Source organism: Desmodus rotundus, chromosome 2, assembly GCF_022682495.2.
Source record: "Desmodus rotundus isolate HL8 chromosome 2, HLdesRot8A.1, whole genome shotgun sequence".
Classification (NCBI taxonomy): Eukaryota; Metazoa; Chordata; class Mammalia; order Chiroptera; family Phyllostomidae; genus Desmodus; species Desmodus rotundus.
In genome coordinates, this window is record NC_071388.1 from 203,044,094 (window position 1) to 203,067,025 (window position 22,932).

At 42.4% G+C, this 22,932-nt stretch overlaps 1 protein-coding gene across 5 annotated transcripts in view; it reads left to right on the top strand.

Moving 5' to 3' along the window:
* Positions 1 to 22,932, top strand: part of LOC112307903 (nuclear body protein SP140-like protein) — a 106,593-nt gene that overhangs the window by 55,081 nt on the left and 28,580 nt on the right. For 4 of the 5 annotated variants that reach the window (XM_053919174.2, XM_071220738.1, XM_045198181.2 and 1 more), the window contains 4 exons: positions 61 to 166; positions 462 to 539; positions 755 to 886; positions 1,633 to 2,392. In XM_053919174.2, the coding sequence (XP_053775149.1) occupies positions 61 to 166; positions 462 to 539; positions 755 to 886; positions 1,633 to 1,710 (394 nt within the window). In that variant the 3' untranslated portion in view covers positions 1,711 to 2,392. Of the gene's footprint in view, positions 1 to 60; positions 167 to 461; positions 540 to 754; positions 887 to 1,632; positions 2,393 to 22,932 lie in introns of those variants that run through there. The other variant, XM_053919173.2, reaches the window with a different exon arrangement.

A 22,932-nucleotide genomic window follows, 5' to 3' on the forward strand; every position in this document is an offset into this window, starting at 1 on the left:
ACTATAGTGACAGTGGCTGTTTCTGGTCCTTTCCTTGCTCATTTATATCTGACATCTCAGGAATGGTTGGAAGTGTACATTCTGCACAGCAGGAAAACCTCCAAGTCAGCAACAGCACAGGGAATCTGAGGTCCTGATGAAGCTTATGGGGCCTGAAGAGGAGTTGGTAAGTTGTATTTGAACCCTGAGCATTCTCCTTTCTCCTCACATGTAAGAAGTCAGTCACAGGATGAGGGGGTGGCTGCCAAATGGTGCCTGGTTTTCTGATCGTGCCTCAACCATGCTGCAAACTCGCCAGACCTGTTTGCAGGAAAACTCTCAGCCATTACCAGTTAGTGTCCAAGAGCAATACAATTTGGGGAAGCTTCCAGAAGACTGGCATAGGCAAGCATGTGTCTGGACATGCCTTTGGGCTCATTCTCTCCAAGCTGTTTTTAATTCGTTGCCTCCTTCTTTTGCAGAAATGTGCGTTCCTCCTCTTAAAGGTCTATGGCCCTTTAGAGAGCAAAGTTTTCCCAAATATTCCACATGAAAATTACGTGAGTAACAGTAACAAACCATGAATACAGGCCACCATGGTGTTACCTGACCTTGACATGGGCTCTTGTGGGATTTGTGATCTGAAGGCCCCCGGGAGGGAGAGCACAGGCTGCCTTTATCTTCACCTTGGATTTCTGCTGGATTTGATGGGAATCCGCAGAAGGCAGCCATCGCACTTGGTCAGTAACTCTCTTATTGATATATTTCTCACCAGGTTGAAGAGGCTTCTCGATGCCTAGAGAAACTTAGGGAGTTGGACTTAATCAAGAAGAGTCTAATTGAGGGAAAATACACCGATGTGAAAAGTTTTGCACTGGCCATGGACAATTTCTTTACTATCCCCAGTGTAAGTGGCTCCCCTGCTTCCATTTCATTTTCATTCCATTAAGTCACTCTGCCTTCATTTCCTGGTGCTGGGAAGTTTTAGAGTTTCCCTCATCTTAGGACAAGCCTATACAAGCAAGGGTTCAAGAAGTGAGTAAGTTTTTAAATTCAGGATTTCAGCTCACCAGGGAGAGGAACAGTGAGTCAGAAGGTGGCCCTATAACCAGAACCCCAGCCCCTGAGGGCTCCTGCCCCTCAGAAAAGGTGACAGGCGCCCACAGAGAACAGTGGCTCCCTCCCCGCTCCAAACCTAAGGAGAAGATTTTGCCCTAAAGTCAAGTTGTTGTTCTTGCCTCTCCCCAAATACATGCAATCAGACCTCTCAGAAATCTCAGCTGCAGAGCCCTTTGCATGTGAATGGACCACATAGTTAACAGGGGACACAGAGGGGAACAGAAGTGGCAAGGTGAAAGGAAGGTTACTGGTTGTACACAGACATCTGTGATACTTGATTGTTACTAAGATCTTATTTTCCTTTTCTAATTCTCACTGAAAGAGACAACCCCGCCTAATGCGTAAGAGTCCTCAAGTGTAGTAATGATTTCCCACTTCTGTCTAGTCAACTAGAAGTAATCACGCTCTTAGGAAACAAGTTACTCTTAGCTGTGTGTGTTTTTAGACTTAACCTGGTTAAGAGTCCTGATCATTGTCAGTTGCAAAGTGTCTAATGACGCTGATAATGAGTGTTACTATCTTGTTTTTTTCCAGTGCAATGATGCAGAATTAACTAAGGATGATTTTAAGAAGAATTTCAAAAAACAATTTGCTATTCGGGAGACACATTAGAACATCTCACTGGTGCAGTTGATGCTGTTCATACTCTGAAAAGTCCCGCTTTCGGGCAGATTTCTTATTTTTTTTATTGTTGTTCAAGTACAGTTTTCTGACTTTCCCCCACACCCCTCCCCACCACCTGAGCCCTGCCCACCTCCTTCCCTGTTTCTACCCCTCCCCTTATTATAGCCCATGTGTCCTTTATAGTTGTTCCTGTAAAACCTTCACCCTTTCCCCCCATTATCTCCTCCCCTCTCCCCTCTGGTCACTGTCAGGCTATTCTCAATTTCAGTGCTTTTGGTTACATTTTGCTTGCATGTTCATTTTATTGATTAGATTCCAGTTAAAGGTGAGATCATATGGTATTTGTCTTTCACTGTCAGGCAGATTTCTTATCCTCCTGCTACTAGGCCAGTTGGCTGAGATGCCAACTCACCCCAAGGTATTGCTTTGGGCAAATGGAGCCATAATCACCTAAAATTTACATCTCTTTGACCTGGGGGTTGGTCCCCATCCCCCAGGTTGAACCAACCTACTGCAGTGATTGTGTTCCTGTGCCCCCAGGGACTCAGGCTAGAGCTATTGTCCAGCTGTGAGCACATCCTTGCTTAGCTTTCCCCTCCAGCATATCCTGCTTGCCTTACCCTCCTTCTGAGAGAATTCTCACAATAAATCACTTACTTCAGAGACTTTATACTGCCTTTGTTTTTATGGAACCCAACACACAATGGTCTTAGCCAGCCAGCCCTAAGCACGGAGTCCTGAGTTGGATCACGGACTAACCACATGATTCCAGGCAAAATATTGATAGTACCTGAGGTGCTCTAGCAGTGCGGCTGCAAAAACACTCACCCAAATGAGATATAGGGGAACAGGTATACTACCCGTTAGAATTTTCTAGCATTCACAAAGGAAGAAATAGTAATAATAAGAACTGTATAGTTTGGTGGCTATTTTTAAGCTCATTAATGTATTAAAAGGAGTACATGACAGGCTCAAATATATTAATTATCACCTGCAGCTGGAAGGCAGACAGTAAGGAATGCCTGCCACAGGCCCTAATTTTACGAATGACAGAACTTCAGAGAAGACGGAATTCCAAGCTCAGGGTGGCCTGTTCAGTCAAAATCAAGGCCCTGATAAAGAAAGCATGAAGCCCTGAGACTCAGAATGAAGTGTCCTAGGTAGATGCACCTGAGAACTCTGAACTCTAGACCATCTGAACTCATAGGCCAGCAAAAGGGTCCCCTGTCCCTGTTGGTAGGCAGACCCCTTTCCTACCCGCCATCTTGTCCAAACTGAGAACATGCAGAGTGCTCTCATCATAAACAAACTAGGAATATACTAGACGAGTTGGCCAGCTGAAGACATGGCTTACTCCAGTAAGCTGCAGAACTGTCCACACGTACCAGCAGGTGCTAGGACATTGTGTGTGGGAGTGGGTCCCGGAAAAACAACGTTAGAATGTAACACTGGTGGGGAGGGGAGCTGCTGACACAGATACACTCTCCTGGCCACAGAGTTTAATTAGCTTGACAAGGTCCAAAGCATATACTTCTAATATGTTCCTGGGTAGTGCTTAGGGGCTTGCTGCAAAGCACAGTGCGCACTAGGTAAAGTGGAAGAAAAAATGCCAGACTTGACAGAGATGACAAAAAAGTAGGGTGATAAAGCCTTAGGAGGGTGGCATGGCTCTAATTCTACAGCTGGAAAACCCATCCATCATGAAGTCTCAGAAACACCACCTTAACAAGGCATAAGGAATGCACTGTTGAGAGGGCACCTGCATCCTTGAGATGCTCAGGTGGGACTGTCCTCTGTAGGTTGAAATAATGTAAGAATGATGTAGAGCTGGATTCCCTAGTAGCAAAAGAAATGATAGGATTCCAGAATAAATGAAGCTGCGTGGCTGCATTTAACTTTCAGAGAAAGATGAGCAATCTCTGTAATGAGCAGCAAGCTTAGAATGACAACAAGGGATCCCAGCCCATAGATGTCCAAGGAAATAGCTAATAGAAGATGATATTCTTATAGGCAAGACTAACAGCCAACAGGACATTGTTTCATATATATCATCAAAAGAGACTAAAAGTAGATGATTAGATGGCTGAGGTGCTACCTCAATGAAAAGTCAGCATTCCTAGTCCCCATTCCAGACCTCAGCCAATCCTTGCCCCAGAAGCTGATGATGAAAATGAGAACAGTTCTTATAAGAAAGGAGTGTGCAAATTGTATACAATGATAATTCCCTGAGTTCTCCACCAAGGAGACTTATGGCCAGTTATTCAAATAACCAAATGCATGACACAGAAAACACACAGAAAGATTAAGGGTTTTTAATACAGTATCTCAGTTGATATCTAGCAACCCAAAACATCATAACGACCCCGGTTAGAGGATGTTTATAAAGGTAAGGTAATATCCATCTAACAGTGGGTCCACTCAATTCATAGAACCACCCAGCAGTCATCTCCCAAGATTTTAAATGTGTAATAAGGACACACAGCAGTTGGCCGACCTGGTTATTTATCCTATCATTCCTTAACCTAGGAAATAACAACAACTGTCCTAGGGAAGGCCAAACGGAAGGCTCTGAAACTGAAGCTTTCTTTGGTGAAAATAGTAAGTTGAAGGCAATATCGCACTCCCGGAGAAGGAGGGAATGGCATAGGTTGGTGCCACCTGCAAAGAGTTAAAGATGCAAGGGTTGTAATCCCCACTACAGCTCCATGTGATTCAGAAGTCTGGTTTAGGCAAGAAGCTAGGTGATTTCTGGCTACTAGATGACTAATAGAAATGTAAGCAAAGAGGGTCCTTTTAGCACCCAGAACTCAGGCCTGGGTAGACTGCATCCTGCTAGTAGATGTCCCTAAAGAGAGATCACAACTAGTGGTCTGCTCTTCTGAAGATCAGAGCTACTCATACCATCTGGCCAGAGAGCTCAGTTGGCAGCTTTACCTGATTTGGGTCCCTAGTCACGCCATACCAACCATAGAGCCCATTCTACTACCCTGGCCAACCAGAGAGGCAAATTTGCAGGCCTACTCAACTGTGGAGTGTAGTTCTAGTCCTGGACATTTTGAAGGTTTTTCCAGAGAACCTTGGCAGTGATGACAACAAGCCTATGGTTCAGCTGATATATGGAGCCAGGTCTATAATTCTATCTAGCAAGAAAGCCCAGGTTATGACCCTGTGGCCTCACCCCTTCATGGAGCTAGTCAATGAGCCCACACAATCATAGAGCACAGTTTGTAACCCATCCAAAGAGGGAGCCAGGAGAGTGATGCTGCCCAACTTGTAACAGTCTCTATCCCCACCCAACTGCAGGATGCAGCTGGAGACCCCTCCCAACTAGAGAATCTTGCCAATAACCACATTCCACAGCAGAGCACAGCTAGCAATTTATGGTAACTTACTCTGTAGCCTAGCTTGTCACCTGGCCAACTTAGGAATCCACCATTGTCCTCACCAGATCGCAGATCACATTCCAACGCCCACCATGACTACAAATTTCTTCTTGTTGCCTCAACTGAACATGAAATCCAGCCAGAGACACCATCAGGCTAGGGAACATAGTCTGAAACTCCATGCACACAAGAGCCATTGTAAAGCCCAGCCTGTAATCCTGATTATTTTCAGAGTCCAATCAAGGCACCACCATACCATGAAACAGAGCCTGAAACATCACCCAACTATAGGTGATTGCTAAGCCCACCTAGCCTCAGAGCACAGCTAGCAGCCTGACTTGATCAGGGAGCCCAATCAGCAGACCCACCAAAACACAGCTCAGCCAGCTTCCAGCCACCACCCTCTGAGCACAGGCAATGGCCTTCCCAACAAAGACCCTGATAACATTCCCTACCTCCCTGTGGATCTTACCATCTCTCCTGTCCTGTGTTCCAAACTGAGCTGACTAGTGAAACCATTTTCCTGAAGAAGCACATCTGTAAATTTTGGAAAAGGAGACTGCTTACTTATATGCACTGATACCAACACAGGAATCAAGGATCATGAAGACTTGGGTAACCATGGCACTACAAAAGAAACTAATAAACTGTAATAACTACCCTAAAACATGGAAATCTATAAAATGTCTGACAAAGAATTTAGAATAATCCTCTTAAAGAAGCTCAATGAAGTACAAGATCCCACAGACAGCTAAGTGAAAAAAATGAATAAAATGAGAAGTTTAACAAAAAAAAATTATAAAAAAACACCAAAATCCTAGATGGAAGCATACCCGAAATGCACTGAAGTACTTAATAGTAAGCTTTAACAGCAGACACAGTCAAGCAGGAGAAAGATTCAGGGAACTAGAAAAAAGGTTATTTAAAATTATGCAGTCAGAGGAGCAGACCAAAGAGGTAAAACAGTGAAAAATGCCTATAGGACTTATGAGACATTAATAAGAAAACTGTAAGTGTTATGGGAATCCCAGAAGGAGAAGAGTAAAAGAAATGGAAAGTCTATTTAAAACAATAATGGTGGAAAATTTACTGTGCATGGAGCAAAATGGATTTTCAGATCCATGAAGCCCAATGGACCCATTAGGTAGAAACTGAAAAGGGCTACCCAGACACACCTTGAAGTAAATAGTCAAAGTCAAAGACAAAGAATTTTTAAAGTAGCAGCAGAAAAGTGACTTATCACATGCGAAAACCCCCCATAAGAACATTAGTGGATTTCTCAACAGAAACTTTGCAGGCAGGAGAAACAGGAATGACATATTCAACATGCTGAAAGAAAAATCCATCAACTAAACATAGTACCCAGCAAAGTTGTCTTTAGGAAATAAAGGGGAAATAGGCTTTCCCAAACAAACTGAAGCTGAAGGCATTCATCACCAGTCGATCTGTTTCTTATAAGAAATGTTAAAGGGCTTCCTTCAAGCTAAAATAAAAGGATGTTAATTAACATCATAAAAACATATGAGTGAATAAAACTCCCTGTGATTGTAAATATACAGCTGAAGTCAGATTCCCTGATATTGTAATGGTATTACATAATCCACTACAACTATACTTTAAAAGTTAAAAACAACTGTATTAAAAATATCCATAACTACCATAATAATTCATTATTGGATACACAATATGAAAAAGATGTAGCCTTGGCTCATGTGACTCAGTTGCTTGAAGCATCATGCCATGAACGGAAAAGTTTGCCAGTTTGGTTCTCTGCCAGGGCAGATGCCTATGTTGCAGGTTTGGTCCCAGTCAGGGTGCATACGAGAGGCAACAGATTGATGTTTCTCTCTCACACCATTGTTTCTATCTCTCTCTCTCTCTCTCTTTCTCTCTCTCTCTCTCTCTCTTTCTCTCTCTCTCTCTCTCCCTCTCTCTCGTGTCACTTGGCATGTCCTCAGTTGAGGATAAAAAACATAAATTCTGACCTCTATAATCTTAAATATGAGTGTGGAGAAGTAAAACTGTAAAGTTTCTTTATGTTATCAAATTCAAGTTGTTAACAGCCTAAAATACAAATTTCAAATATATGATATTTTATTAAGCATCGTGTTATCCACAAAGGAAAATCCTGCAGCACATACTCAAAAGATTATGACATATGAGATAAAGTATACTGCCACAAAAGAGCAAATCACAAAAGAAGACAGTAAGACAGAAAGCCAGGAACAACGTCTGTACAAAAATAAGAAAAGAATAAATAATAGTGGGGAAGTTTAATACCCCACAGTGGGGGGGCTCCACCCACAGGGCCCCCTGCCCCCGCAGCCCCTGCTGTGCACTGGGGATGAGAATAAGTCTACTAAGACATGATCTGCTTGGCTGATCTCTCAAAGGAGAAGGCTCAGGAGCCTGTTTCTCAATGGGCTTTTATTGGGTTTAATTTGCATAGGAATACAGGGTGTGTACACACACACACACACACACACACAAAGCTCATCAATCATTGTCAGGCAGTAATGACCAAACAACAGATAACATTCAAAGAACTATGAGGGCTTATTTTGAATCAGGGTCAGATAGCTAAAGGCCATAAAAGTTGGGGAAACAAACTCATTTCATGCTTGGACCCTTATCATTTAAACTGAGGGTATTAGCAAAGTAGGTTTCAAAGGATTTTATGCATTCTTCTTTAGGCCTGATTGCCCCAGGGAACTCGCCCTTTCCAGCACAGGGCTGCACCCACCTCTGGCATTGTTTCAGGCTTAAGTCAGACAGGGGAAGTAAGGCAGCCAAGAGATTGGGAGACTTCTTACAGACAGAATGAGGACTCAGGCTATGTCAAAGCCGAGGGGTGATGGTCCATCACCCCCTTTTTCTATAGCCCCCCAAGTCCTTCCCTGAGGGCCCCTTTGTGACTGTCTTAGGTTGTCCCTCCCTTGAGGAATCTTACCCATCATTGGCTAACTGGTCAGGCTCGGGGCCAAGCAGGGTGAAGTAAAGGGGGCAGAGGTGGCAACCCTGCCAGGGAGATAAGCTTTGTCTCCTTAGTGTCTTATGGTCCCAAGGTCTCTGACTCAGCCTTAGCCACAGAGGATTACAGCCTCTGAAACCAGGCAGGGCGGTTCCCAACGACCCACTGTCAACAGGGGCTAGATCATTGAGAATTAATAAGAAAACAGCAGACTTGAACAACACTGCAGCCCAAATGGACCTAAGAGATATATAAAGAAGATTTTATTCAACAGTAACAGAATACACATTTCCCTCAAGGGGACACAAACATTTTCTGGGATAAATTATGTTAGGTAACAAATAAATCTCAACACACTCAAGAAGATAAAAATTATGTTGTGTCTTTTCCAACCATGATGTTATAAAACTAGAAATCAGTAAACAAGAGGAAAGTTGGGAAATTCACAAATACATTGAAATGCAATCCATATCATGATTCCAATGGATAATTTTACAGAAACAAAAAAAATCTAAAAATTTCTACGAACCACAAAAGATCCCAAATAGTCAAAGGGATTTCGACAATGCCAAGCAAAGCTGTAGGCATCACATTTCCTCATTCAAACTACATTACAAAGCTATAGTAATAAAAATGGTACAGTATTGGTATTAAAACAACACATAGAAAATGCAAACGAATTGAGAGCCCAGAACTTAATTCATGTATATGCAATTAACTAATATTTGACAACGGAGCCTGAATATTCAATGTGGATAGGACAGCCTTTTAAATAAAGGATGTGGGGAAAAGTAGTCATATGAAAAAAAATGAAATTAGACTCCATCTTACACTACTAAGAACAATTAATTCAAAATGGATTAAAGATGTAAATGTAAGACCTGAAACCATAAAACTCCTAGGAGAAAATTAGGGGAAAAGGTTTTTGATGTTGGTCCCAACAGTGATTTTATATATGTGGCTCCAAAAGCACAAGCATCAGAAGCAAAAATAATCAGTTGGGATGACATCAAACTAAAAAACTTCTGAACAACAAAAACCAATCAACAAAATGAAAAGACAACCTATAAAGAGGGAGAAAATACTTGCAGACCAATGTGCCACTGATCAAGTGTTTTCCAACTATTTTTTAACCTCTTAACAAAGTTCACTTCAGAGTCCAATGTCCCAAAACAACCTGGCTGGCCAGGCTTGTTGAGGGGCCAGCGTCTACATTAACGGCCCCTTCACACTTCACACAAAGAGTATAAGTTGTCCACCCAAAGAAACTGGGGATAGCAGGGTGAATGGCCAGAGAAAACATGACTGACTGGCGACACACACCCAGAGGACCCCACAGGTGGTCCATGCTGTCTAACAGGAGGAATGGGACCGTCCCAGGCCAGTCAGAGGAACTGTAGCTTCTGGAGCTTTTTCAACGGAGCAGGATGACTGTGGCCCCATTGCCCAGTGCTGTGGAGATAAAGGCTGAGTGATCATCATGCTAGAAGGGAGAGTGTCCACTCCACCCCACTGGACAGCCAAGAACAAGGAAGGTCACTAAGTTGTCATACCTGTCTGTCCCATTTACCTCATCTCAGGTGTGGGCTGTTGGCTGAGATGCTGGGGAGCTCAGCTCTGGTCTTACCTGGGGGTGGGGGGCGGGGGAGGTGTGGCTGCAGGACCTGGAGCTCCCGAGGTCCTGGGGCTCTTGGGAACCACCCATCACCCAAACCTCCCAGAGGGGCTCCTCTGGGTGTCAGCTCACATGCTGCTCTGCTTTGCTGGAGACAAGCGCCTTCTGTCTGAGAGGAGGAGACCTCTGATTGTCTCTGTGTAAACTGGGTGGGGAGATGTCTCTGCAAGTCTTGACAAAGGCCCACATCAGAGTGCAGGGACTGAGCTCCGTGTCTGTATTCCTAATAGGCCAAAGTGTCACTTACACACACACTTGTGTGTTCTCATTCTCTAGTTACAGGCACAGGGAGTGAGAGCAGAAGGAGGCAGAGGGAAGGCTGTGGTCTGAAACCCCTGGAAAGAGACAGCTGTATAAATAATCCTTCAAACAAAAATGAAATTTGATAACCCTTTATCAATCTCTTCCTTTAATAAAGAGCCAACATTCCTAGGTTTCTCAGAAACAACTTACATGTGTCCTCATTAGAGATAGTTTTTAAAGTATTAACTCCAAATGAAATTCTAGAATAAACCATGATTTTTCTCCAGACATATTATTTCCTCTGGTATTTTGTTTATTAAGGAGCCCACTCTAAATAGTTGTGTGTTTGTGCAACCGTGAGCTCAGAGGTATGAAGCACTAGGTTTGTCCAGCCGTGCTCTATGAAAAATTGAGACATTTATTGAAGAAGATACCAAAGACATTCTACTCAGGACAATTATGCCTCAGTCCCCGTCAAATTAGCCACCAACAATTCACTCTGGTTATGACCTTCTTGAGTAAATCTGGCATTGGTAGCAGTTTGAATCAAGTCATTAGCAACTACTGCACAATGCTCCTCCTGCTCTGGCAGCAGAAGGCACAGAATGCATTTTGCCACAACATGTTTCATGCCAAGGTCCTGAGTCAGAATCTCAGACACAGTAGATTTTGGAATCCCCAGATCTGCTTCAAGTTCTTGCACTGCCAGTCACCAATCTTTGTTGATTGCAGCCCGTACACATTCAACATTCTCAGGTGTTCTGCTTGTGGCAGGCCTTGCAGAATACGAATCACTTTTAACAGATTCTCAACCATTTTTGAAGCATTTGTGCCACACTTTAATTTGTGCTTCACTCATTGCTTCATCCCTGAAAGCCTTCTGAATCAACTGAATAGTTTTTGCAAAAGAAAGTTCAAGCTTCACACAAAATTTGATGCAGATTTGTTGCTCTACTTGCTCAGTCATTTTGAATGCAATGGCCACACAGTACACATGCTCACTCAACAGCATCTACTACCTCCACTGACTAGTACAGTGAAGTCATCGTTGTTCATGCATGTGCATTCCAGCCCACTCTCCTTCCTGTCTGGTTACATCTATATTGTGCAAACCATTCTCATTATTTTAACAGTGGCTGGACTTTCTCCGACAGACCTCATATATCTATCCTGGCTCTGTGTCCCCTAACAAAGGTGATTTGATTATCAACACAAATTTGATAATCTTCATTCAGTCTCTTCCTTTAACAATGAACAAATATTCTTAGCCTTCTTCGCAACGACTCATATGTCTCATAATTACAGATAGTTTGCAAAGTATTAACTCCAACTGAAATTCTAGAATAAACCATGTTTTTTCTCCAGGCATATTATTTGCTCTTTTATTTTGTTTATAAACAAGCCCACTCTAAGTAGGCGTGTGTTTCTGCTCCCATGAGCAAGAAGTACAAAAGTATATCTGGCTTGGTTTGTGTCGCTAACAAATATGGTGCCTCTGGTGCTCTGCACAGCAGCATCTCTCCTGCTTGGTGGGCAGGGGCCTTGGGGCCACTGGACCCACTGGGGTCTCCCGAAGCCAGAACAGGGCTGGACTTGGCAGTGCGCAGGGCTGGTCTATTGCTTACAGGCTAGGACAGAGAGTTCTGCATATGATCTGCAGGAACGAGTTTCTAACGAGCCACACTCTTGAAGAAAACAGCTAGAAGCTCTGGGCAATATTCAGAAAAAATTGCTTGAGACTTTGGGAAACCGAACAAAGGGCAACTCTGCAGGGAAGTCAAATCTCACACGCAGTCAACACACGAGATGTTGCCAGTGTACTACCACCAGGCTCTGAGAGCAGCCACAGGCTTGTGGGGTGGTCAGCGCTTTGGTAGAAAGTCCACTTTCCTCATGGTCAGCAAAGTCAGGCAGGCAGAGTTTCTGGGGAGCAAGAGGATGATCCCAGAAAGGAGAACATCACAGAGAAACCTCAAATTTTTGGTATAAACTTTCCCCAAGTCTCCAGACCTGATTCCAAGCACACTGACAGGCAACGGGTGACAAAGATGTGTATCAACACACCAATTTCTTCCTGGTAAAAGGTGGATCGGAGGACGTGGTTTAGATGTATGCAAAAATAATCCCTGAATCTGAACCCCAGAATTGGATTTACACATGTCCTAAGGCTGCTCCAACATACCACACACACACACACACACACACCACCCCAGAGGCCGCTATCCCTGTGCAATTGAGCTTGGAGGAACAGAGAGCCCTGGCCTCTCCAGAAGGATGAACCCACCAAGAACAGATTCACCTTTCACAGAACTCCCAGGCTGAGAGTCTCCCCCAAAATAAGGGAGAGCAGGGGGACCAGGGGCACCGCAGTTTGAGGGGTCACCTCCTAGAAGGGGACATTGGTGTGGGGCCTGAGTATTCCCATTCAGGTCCAGGTGCCCCCCACCTCCTGCATCCACAGAGGTGCCTTGGGATTCCATCCTCAGCCCAGAGGCTGCTGTTACTGAGACTGCCACTTCCTCCTACTGGTGAATTCTCAGGTCCAGACTCCTGTCTCATCTCAGAGACAAACCTCCGTCCTCACAGGGTCTCCCAGGCTGGAGGCTCAGCACACTGCTGATGTCTGAATGGAAGCTGTTCCTGGTGAAGCTAAGGAAGCCCATCCCCTCACCTTGTCCTCCACCCCATGTCTCTTCTCCGCTGCCTCTCCTGCTTCCCAGGTTTCCAGGCCCCATAGCTCAGGTGACTTCCCTGAAAACAGGAATGGTCCCTGTTGTCAGTTTTCTTTGCCACCATGGAAAATGCCCCAGACATTGCCTTCTTCCCCTCACATCAGTCCAGGAGGACTCTTAGGGGTCCCACCTGCTTCGGAAGAGTCTTGGCTGGGTCCTAACCCAGACGTGTATGACCTTGTTTTCTGGATCGAAAATCTTTTCTTTCTGCAAAGAGCCCCCCCACCCCCACCAGATCGCGCAGAAACCACTGCTGTTGGCAGAGTGGGGTGAGTGCCCCGCAGGATTGTCTCCTTCGCTTCAGTCAGGGCAGCCCCAGTGTGGGGGTGTCTACCGGGATGCTGGCAGTTGAGGATTTCCCACCCAGATGACTGCTATGTGCCTCTCATTCACATGGTGACCTTGGTGACTCTAAGCAGACTCAGGGAAAAGTGGCCACATTTATGCCAACGCCCAGGACATTGGGGGCCTAGTCTGCCTGCTGCTCAGGGACAAAGGAGGAGAGGGGGGACACTGGAAAAGGCAGGAGTCCTCTATGTCAGACTCTGTCTGGGTTTTGTGAACCATGGAGGCCAGGAGAGAACAGCTTTGCCCAGCAGAGGCTCAGCTTACTAATTTTTCTACCCCCATGACCAATGAGGTAGAGAGACATGGAGGGAGAGAGACGATCCACTTCCCACAGCCCTGTGTGTGCAACATTTGGGGCACACTGAGACCCTGCACTCTGGGAAAGAAACATCCTCGTCACTGTGTGGAATTTGTCCCGATTAATATATACTCTGGGGGGAAAGAAAGAACATACATGGAGAGAGGGTAGAACCTTCCCCTGTATCTTAAATGTAATTGGGCTGGAACCCTTAGCCCCAGCCAAAGGAAGTCAGACTCAGGGAACAACCACGGAAACCATCGCTGTGAGAATGGTGTTTCTCAGGCCCTGTGTCTGAACACGGACACCTGACTCTGTTCCTCTGCACACTCAGTTGGAGCAGCTGAGGGCAGGGCAATACACAGGTGTTTTTGGTGTCTTTTCACAAACAAGGGGACTCCTAAGGACTGACTCTCTTCACGCTGGAGGTCCCCCTCCCCCGGCCTCTAGGTTCTGACGGTCCCTTCTTGGCCTCCAATCCTGCAGACACATGTCCTGATGGCAGAGAACCAAAGTATGGCTATAGAAGGGAGCAGGCAGTGTTTCACAACACTCAGAATGTTACTTTCATTCCTCTTTTCCCCATTTGGGTGGAGCTCTCCTTGGCTGAGTCAATTCACACATTTCCTGCTCAGGGCTGGACAGCCACACTGAAACCAGGCTGGGGACTCAGAAAGGATCAGAAGTCCTGGCAGAGCCCGGAGGATGGCCATGGCCAGTGGGGCCAGCGATCTCAGCATCAGGTCAGTCTCTGTCCTCCTTCTTTTAACTTCCTCTCTGGACATGCTGCTGCTTTAGTGCTTGTCATTCGTCTAAACCTTGACCTTAGTCCAACTTTACAAGAACACTCACGTGCAGTGTAATGAAATGCAGGAATATGTGATGAAGGAATCGGATCTTTAAACAGCAGAGGGACAGCTGCTGGCATGAGCGCAGCTGCTGCAGCCCACAGGACTCCTGTCTTACACCCACTGCTCCTATGATGGCGCCTCTGGACACGGCTGTCCATTCTGACTTTGAGACAGCTATTTGTTATTTTCTCATGACCTCTGAACCCTCTCATTTCCCTCTGACCCCTCCACCTTCACCTAGGTTGTTTCAAAGAGGGTACTTTAGAAAATATAAAATTCAGGTTAAACATCTGACTTTTCAAACCTGTGTGCCTTGATGTCCTACCTGACCTGGGGACGGGTCAGCACCAGATCTATTCCCATCTCTGGCTGGGGGTCTGATTCTTCCTCCAGGGGTCTTGATCTAAAGGAGTCAAAGGAAGAGGGAGGGCCAAGATGCCAAAAACTTGTGCAGGCTGCTGTTTTCATTTGTACTTTGATTTTCTGCTCTGGGTGGGCTCTACCTCTGACAAGGAAAAGGCTAGAATCCTATCTTTCTTTACTAATGGGTCAGAAATAACATTACTTAATGTATTTAATTGTTTGAATTTTTAATACCAAAAATACATTATACTCTGTTGGTCATAAAATGTCAAATGACATGGATGTGTATAGAGGAAATAAGTCCCATTCACTACCCACCCCCTGCAGCTTCCCCCAGGCCTGCTGAGTGTTGTGGGCACAGCCTTTTATGTCTCTTCTGTGCATTTACACACACGACTTGTTTTCCTAAATGCGTAATTTCTGTCTTGTTTTTTTTTAAATGAATGAGATTATATTGTATACACTTCTGAATTTTACATTTTTTATTGTTAATATTGAAATTATTAGGGTTTTTTTACATTAATAAACATATGGATCTACCTCATTCTTTTTAAAAATATATATTTTATTGATTATATTATTATAATTTTCCCATGATTTCTCCCCTTTATTCCAATCTGCTCTGCAACCCCTCTCCCACCAGCATTCCCCCCACTTAGTTCATGTCCATGGGTCATACATATAAGTTCTTTAGCTTCTCCATTTCCTATACTATTCGTAACCTCCCCCTATCTATTTTGTACCTACCATTTATGCTTCTTATTCCCTGTACCTTTTCCCCAATTATCCCCCTGCCCCATGCTGATAACCCTCCATGTCATCTCCATTTCTGTGATTCTGTTCCTGTTCTAGTTGTTTCCTTAATTTGTTTTTTTTTTTTAGAATGGATCTACTTCATTCTTATTAAAGCTGCATATTATTCCACAGAGTCAATAGCCCATTGTTTTTAAGTTACATTCCATTTAAGCCATTTATATTGTTTTCAATTGTTCACTGTTACCAACAAATTGCATTAATATCCATTATGTATTATGTTTTTGCTTATATGTAAGTATTTGTCTTGTGTTAGAAACTAAAAGTTATAATTGTTGAGGGAAAGGATCCTAAATTTAATTGTTTATAGAATCTTCAAATTGCCTTCCTAGTGGCTGAACCACTATATTCTCCTACCACTGGCTGAGGAGCCATCTGTCCACACCCAGACTTCACAAAGGTGCTGGATAAAAGGATGCAGCCTGTTAATTTGCATTCTCTGACTGTATGGGAGGTTGAACAGGTTTTCATGTCTATTAGCCTGAAATTGCCTCTTCTGTGAATTGCTGGCTTAGTTCTGGCCAATGTAATCAGTTGAGGTGCTTGCCCTTTAATGATAAGGGAGAGTCTGCCACATACTCTGGACTTTATACATACATGCTTTCTTGTCTTTTAACTTTTTTATGGCAACTTCTATCTTATTAAAGTTTTCAAATTAGAGTAAAAACTTATAGTATTGATTTTATAAGATAGATGCACCCTGGTTATCGCAAATAAAAGTGATGCTGAACGGTACTGGTCAATTCCATGCACACTGCCTTTAACCGGAGTTCTTGTTTCATGAGGGAGCAGAGTCAATTCTGCCTTTACATCAAGGCAAGCTTCTTCTCTGATATCTACAAAATGTATTTTTTAAATCTGGGGGTAAAACTCTTCTTCCATGAGTGCAACTGTAGCCTTCACAGCTTTATTTGTTCCCTAATGAATCATCCCCTTAGCTTTTTAGTTTTTGTTTACAATGATTGTCTCAAATTTTCTTCTAGGACAACTACTTAATTTTTAGTAGTTCTTGTGGTTTTTTGGTACTTCTAATTGTTTTAAATGTTCAGTCCGTGAGTCAATAGTCTTCATCTCCCAGCCGTAGCCCTCTGCCTGTATCAGGTCCAGGTAATCAGCCTCCAGCTGTGGCCAGAGCTGAGCTATGCTTTCCTAGGACAAGGCGACTTCCCAGCTTTCTGCTATGTTCTCTGGACATCATCATAATTGTCATGGCCAGTTCCAAATGGTGAGCCTTTGGGTAATTCTACTCGGCTTTTCAGAGATGTTTGACATGGTTTCTTTGGCTTCTTGGCCTGAAAAACTTTACTGTGTATCCTGAGGAGGAATCTGACTGTGTGTTGGGACCCCTCACTCCAGCCCTGCCTGACCCCTACAAGCTCACCTGTCTTCCTTGCACCCAGCAGAACTCCTTGTCCTTGGCCAAGCCCAGATTCTCATTCTCTGATCTGGAACTAGATTTTCTTTTCATTTTTTAATGGTGTTTTGAAGCACAAAGGATTAAATATTTTTTACGAATTTATCAGCCTTTTTCTTATACGGATCAAGCTGTTGGTGTTATAGCTACTTTTTTGTCTATAACCCAAAGTCACAAATATTTTCTCCTAGAAGTTTTAAGACAGCGATCTCATTTTCACTTTTATGCAGTACCACCTCTTGCAATTCATGCTCACACCACCGTCTGCTTCTCTGAATGTCCTCCCACGCTACATTGTCACTTGTGAAACTGTGTTTCGAATCTAAAGGGTGACAAATGCTTTCCCATTAATGTTTTAGTTTGTATGCATTTATATATTTATTGGACACCTTAATTTTATTTTCACTAAGTGACTGTTCAGATGCATTTTCTTTGGCATTATATGTCACATTTTTTTCAATGGGCTGTAGTCTTTGTACATCAGATATAGTAACGCTTAGACCTATGTGCTGAAAATATTTTTCTATATTCTTTTACTATCTTACCAAATTTTTAACATTTATACCTATTAAGACTTCTATACTGATTTCTTTTTATACCTTGCCCTGCTCAGATATTTTTTGTCATATATATTTTTTCATTTCTTTATCCAGAAAAATGGGATTACAAATAGCAAGTGCATCACATTTTTATAATAATTTCAGAAGGATTGACATGTTAAAGTTGCTATGTTTTCCTAATTGGAGGCACCTTCTACATCTCCATTTACTTAAGTATTTTTAAATTTCTTCCGATAAAACATCATAGCTTCTTTCGTATAGGTTCATAACTTGTAGGTGTTTGTACACATATGCATATGTATTTACTATTGAGTTTGAAGATTATTTCATTTCTTTTCAGTATATGTTGTGACAATTAAAATATGTTCATTTCTGTATCTTTTTAAAGTTTATGCTGCTTGGAAAATTCTTTTTCTAGTTCTTTGTGAATTTATTTAAGTCTCTATAATTTCTCCATATATAATTATATGTCATATAATGTTGTATCTTATTTTAGTATTTCTACCAATGAATTCACTTTTTTATCTTTTTAAAAAATATTTATTGATTATGCTATTACAGTTGTCCCATTTACACCCCCTCACTCCACTCCATCCTGTCCACCCACTCCCTCCCACATTACCCCCCTATAGTTCATGTCCATGGGTCATGTATATAAGTTCTTTGGCTTCTACATTTCCTACACTATTCTTACCCTCCCCCTGTCTATTTTCTACCTACCATTTATGCTACTTATTCTCTCTTCCTTTCCCCCCTCTCCCCCTTCCAATCCCCTATTGACAACCCTCCAGTGATCTCCATCTCTATGATTCTGTTCCTGTTCTAGTTGTTTGCCTAGTTTGCTCTTGTTGTTTTAGGTGTGGTCATTAATAACTGTGAGTTTGCTGTCATTTTTACTGTTCCTATTTTTGATCTTCTTTTTCTTAGGTAACTCCCTTTAACATTTCATATAATACAGGCTTGGTGATGATGAACTCCTTTAACTTGACCTTATCTGAGAAGCACTTTATCTTCCCTACCATTCTAAATGATAGCTTTGCTGGATAGAGTAATCTTGGATGTAGGTCCTTGTCTTTCATGACTTGGAATACTTCTTGCCAGCCCCTTCTTGCCTGTAAGGTCTCTTTGGAGAAATCAGCTGACAGTCTTATGGGAAGTCCTTTGTAGGTAACTGTGTCCTTTTCTCTTGCTGCTTCTAAGATTCTCTCCTTCTGCTTAATCTTAGGTAAAGTAATTATAATGTGCCTTGGTGTGTTCCTCCTTGGGTCCAGCTTCTTTGGGACTCTCTGAGCTTCCTGGACTTCCTGGAAGTCTATTTCCTTTGCCAGATGAGGGAAGTTCTCCTTCATTATTTGTTCAAATAAGTTTTCAATTTTTTGTTCTTCCTGTTCTCCTTCTGGCACCCCTATAATTCGGACATTGGAACGTTTCAAGATGTCCTGGAGGTTCCTTAGCCTCTCCTCATTTTTCCGAATTCTTGTTTCTTCATTCTTTTCTGGTTGGATGTTTCTTTCTTCCTTCTGGTCCACACGTTGATTTGAGTCCCAGTTTCCTTCGCATCACTATTGGTTCCCTGTACATTTTCCTTTGTTTCTCTTAGCATAGGCTTCATTTTTTCATCTGGTTTTTGAAGAGATTCAACCAATTCTGTGAGCATCTTGATAACCAGTGCATCTGATAGGTTGGCTATCTCTTCCTCACTTAGTTGTATTTTTTCTGGAGCTTTGAAGTGTTCTGTCATTTGGGCCTTTTTTTTTTTTTTTTTGGTCTTGGCAAGTCAGTTACTTTAAGGGGCGGAGCCTTAGGTGTTCACCAGGGCGGGGTAACGCTGGTCACTGCGCTGTGACGCTGTACGTGGGGGAGGGGCTGAGAGAGAGCAATGGCGCTTGCTCCACTCTCCACGTATTTCAGTCACTGCCTCAGCTACCCACAATCAAACTGGGCCCTCTCTGATGCTGGTTCCCGAGTGGGTGGGCTTGTGCACGCCCGAAGCCCCTGTGGGTCTCTCCAACGACCTCTCCTGTGATGCTGGGAGTCTCTCCTGCTATTGCCCCAACCCCCAGGGGCGCTGTCAATCAGAGGTTTGAGGCTTTATTTCCCCGTGCTGGAGCCCTGGGTTGCGGGGTCTGCTTTGCTCCCCGCTGTTTGTCCATTTTATCTGTGTGCAAATGTGGGGCCGCGGGGTGCTACCTGCCACTCTGCCTGCCCCGTTCTACGCCACTCTGAGTCCAGCCCTCTCGGTTTATCTGTGCGCAAATGTGGGACCGCAAGGTCTGCTAGTGGCCGGACTGTCTGCCCTGTTCGTCCCACACTCCTCCAGTCGCGGTCCCGCCACGGCAACGCAAGTCCTCTCCACCCTGGCTGCCTGTCTCCGCCCCTCCTACCAGTCTGGATGAATGTTTATTTTTTATTTCCTTGGTGTCGGACTTCCTTGCCATTCGATTTTCTGTCAGTTCTGGTTGTGCGAGGAGGCGCAGTGTGTCTACCTACGCCGCCATCTTGATTCCCCCTCATTTTTTTATCTTATTGCATTAGCTAAAACATATACGAGGAGGGACCCAAAATAACCTGGAATTATCTTCTGGAAGGTGGGCCCTTTGTAGTAGTACATGCTTTCCCCTCTAGGTGAATGTTCTAGGAACCCGTCCGTATCAGTGTACCAGCTGGCATTGCTGTGAGAGGCTGTGTTTGGCTCCAGTGAATTTTTTTTGAAGACTGTTTCAACCCATTTATCCACTTCTTAAAGGGTGATTTATGACCATACCTGCCCACACCTTGCTGAGTGTTCAGCAGTTTCGACCAAAACTGACACGATCCCCATGTGCCACCCTCCCTACTCACCCCTTGTGTCCCCTGATGAAAAAAGTCCTTAAAGGGAAACATTTTGCCAATGTGGAAGTGGTGAAACAAAAAATGGCAGAAGCACTAAAAGACATCAAAATCAATGAGTTCAAAAACTGTTTTTGAGCAGTGGAAAAAATGTCTTGATAGGTGTATTGCATCAAGTGGAGAGTACTTGGAAAGTGACTGAAGTTCGATATGTAAGAATAAATGCACATTTTTTTAGTAAATAAATTCCATTTGGGGGGTTTTCTTCCTCACATATGAAAATTGTAGTAATGATTTGCTTGTGTTATTTTATTTGACTAGTCTCATTATTTCAATGTTTATTGCAATATTTGATGTTTTTGGAGACTGTATGTTGAGTTAGCTTCTACTACATATGGTTTTTCTAAAAATAGCTGTTTCTAAATTTCCTTCTTAAATAATTTATGAATATAACTAAATACTTTTTTCTGCTTTTGTTATTGTTGTGATAAATCAAAGAGATTTCCTAATATTTAACCATCTTTACTCAATCTCATTCCACTATTTCCCTTTTTCTTCTTTTTTCAAAATAGTTTCTAACAGCAAGATCTATTGCCTGTGATGACGATGAGTATGTGTATTCAGTGTTGTGAAATGGAATATTCCATAAATGTCAAATAGATCAACTTGATAAACAGTTATGCCCAGATCAAATATACTTTTATTAATTCTCTGCCTGGTAGACCTGCAAATTACTAAAAGAGGGTGTTAAAATAATCACTCTAGTAGTAGACTTATTTATTTCTACTTGTAGTTTTTTCAATTGTTACCTCATATAATCTGATGGTGTGTGTTTAGATAAATGCATGTTGAGGCTTGTTAAGTTTTCTTGGAAAACAGATGCCTATTTCGTATGGAATGCCCTCTTGCTCCTTCATAATTTTTCTTGTTCTGAATTTTTTTGTGTGTCCCCACACAGATGTCCCCATTTCCCCCCATTACTCTCCTCTGCCCTACCCACCCCTACCTCCCACATTCAATCAGGTATTAGCATGGTATCTCCTTCTCCATACTTAACATGAGTCTGTATATTTAAAGGTTTATTTTATTGACAAGGTACAGTTTTAAATTTTTTTTTCAATCTCTTTGATAACCTCTGTTGTTCTCAACTTTATATTTATTGTTGACACCATCACAGATGTCCCATTTCCCCTACTTTGCCCACCTCTGTGTACTGCAGAAAAAATGTATGATGTAGAAAAAGAAAAGTCATATAATAACATAATATAACATGACAAAACATTGTGGGAGATGCTGTTAGGATATAGATACAGGGAGATGAAATCACATGCTTTTGGAGGACTTAGGGAAGAAGCCATGCAAAGTAATTGGAATGAGTTAGGTAGCAGAGGTGGGGACACTGATGTGGATGGAAAGGAAGGAAAAACGTGCTGGGTAGAAAACAAGCCAAAAGTAAAATAATGATTGCAGAAAAATTTAAGAGCATTTGTAAATTTTTATTTTAAAAACTACAAATGTTTATGTATATAAAGGAAATAATGAAAACTTAGGAAAAGCATCCAGAATGGTGTTTCATAAAGTAAAATGTCTCAGCCCCACACGTGTGACGTTGACCTGATCCACTCTGAGATTCGAAAGCCTGGCTCTGCAGCCACTGCTGTGGAAGAGGCGTCTCAGCCGTGCTGCATCACTCCTCTGTAGGGTGCCTGTTCCTTACTCCCACTGGAAACGTTGAGTTTTCTCTTTGGTTTTCAAGTTCTTTTCAAATCCATTTGTGTAAAATACCCAATTGTGTCCTTTCAAAAAATGCATGTCCTTCTACTCTGTGACATCTCCTTAATTGATTCCTTTGATGTGTTCCTTATCTCTATTTCCTTTGTCTAGCTGTCTTGTTCCAATTATATGGCTATTAAATTGTGTGTGTGAAGCCTTACTCTCTTATACTTTCTGTCAAGAATCCTTTTATTTTCCCATTTTAATCTTACCTAATTTTATGGAATATTTACTCAGTCGTATTGTACAACCATTTACATATTTTTTTTTACTTCTGAAATCATTGAAAGATGTAAGACCACTATCCTTTCTATGGCAGTTATATTTCCTTAGCATTATAGTGTGCAATTAGGTCTGATATCTCTATAAAAAGTCTACTTTGGGGGAAATCTTCTGTTTCTTACATTATCTATGTTTCTCATGAGATAACTTTTAAAAAAATATTAGTGTTTCATTATTATATTGGATAATTTCCTCAATGTTTGAGGACTTACAGTTATATGTTCCACCTATGAAAAGGTTGCAAAAGTCAATCAATGAGATTCACTGATAACAATAAAGAAGGAAAACCGTACAAACATCTCCGTGGATAAATTGGATAAAATTCAACATCTGTTTCTGGTAAAACTTTCATAAACTAGCCATAGCCTGAAACTTTCTCAGACTCATTTTATATATACATAGAAAATGTACAGCAAATCTTACACTTAATGGTGATAATAAATTATTTTGAGTTATTTTTTTCAAAGACTGGAAAAAAAAGCAAGGAAGTCAGACCTCATCATTTCTCTCCAAGATTGAAGTAAAAGTCCTAACCACAATGATAATACAAGAAAAATAAATAATTTTGGGAAGCAAAATGTCAAAGGTTTTTTGTTGTTGTTGTTAATGACAAGATTGTTTTCTATAAACTCCAAAGGAAATCAGTAATACTTTAGGAAGACTCACAGGTGAATT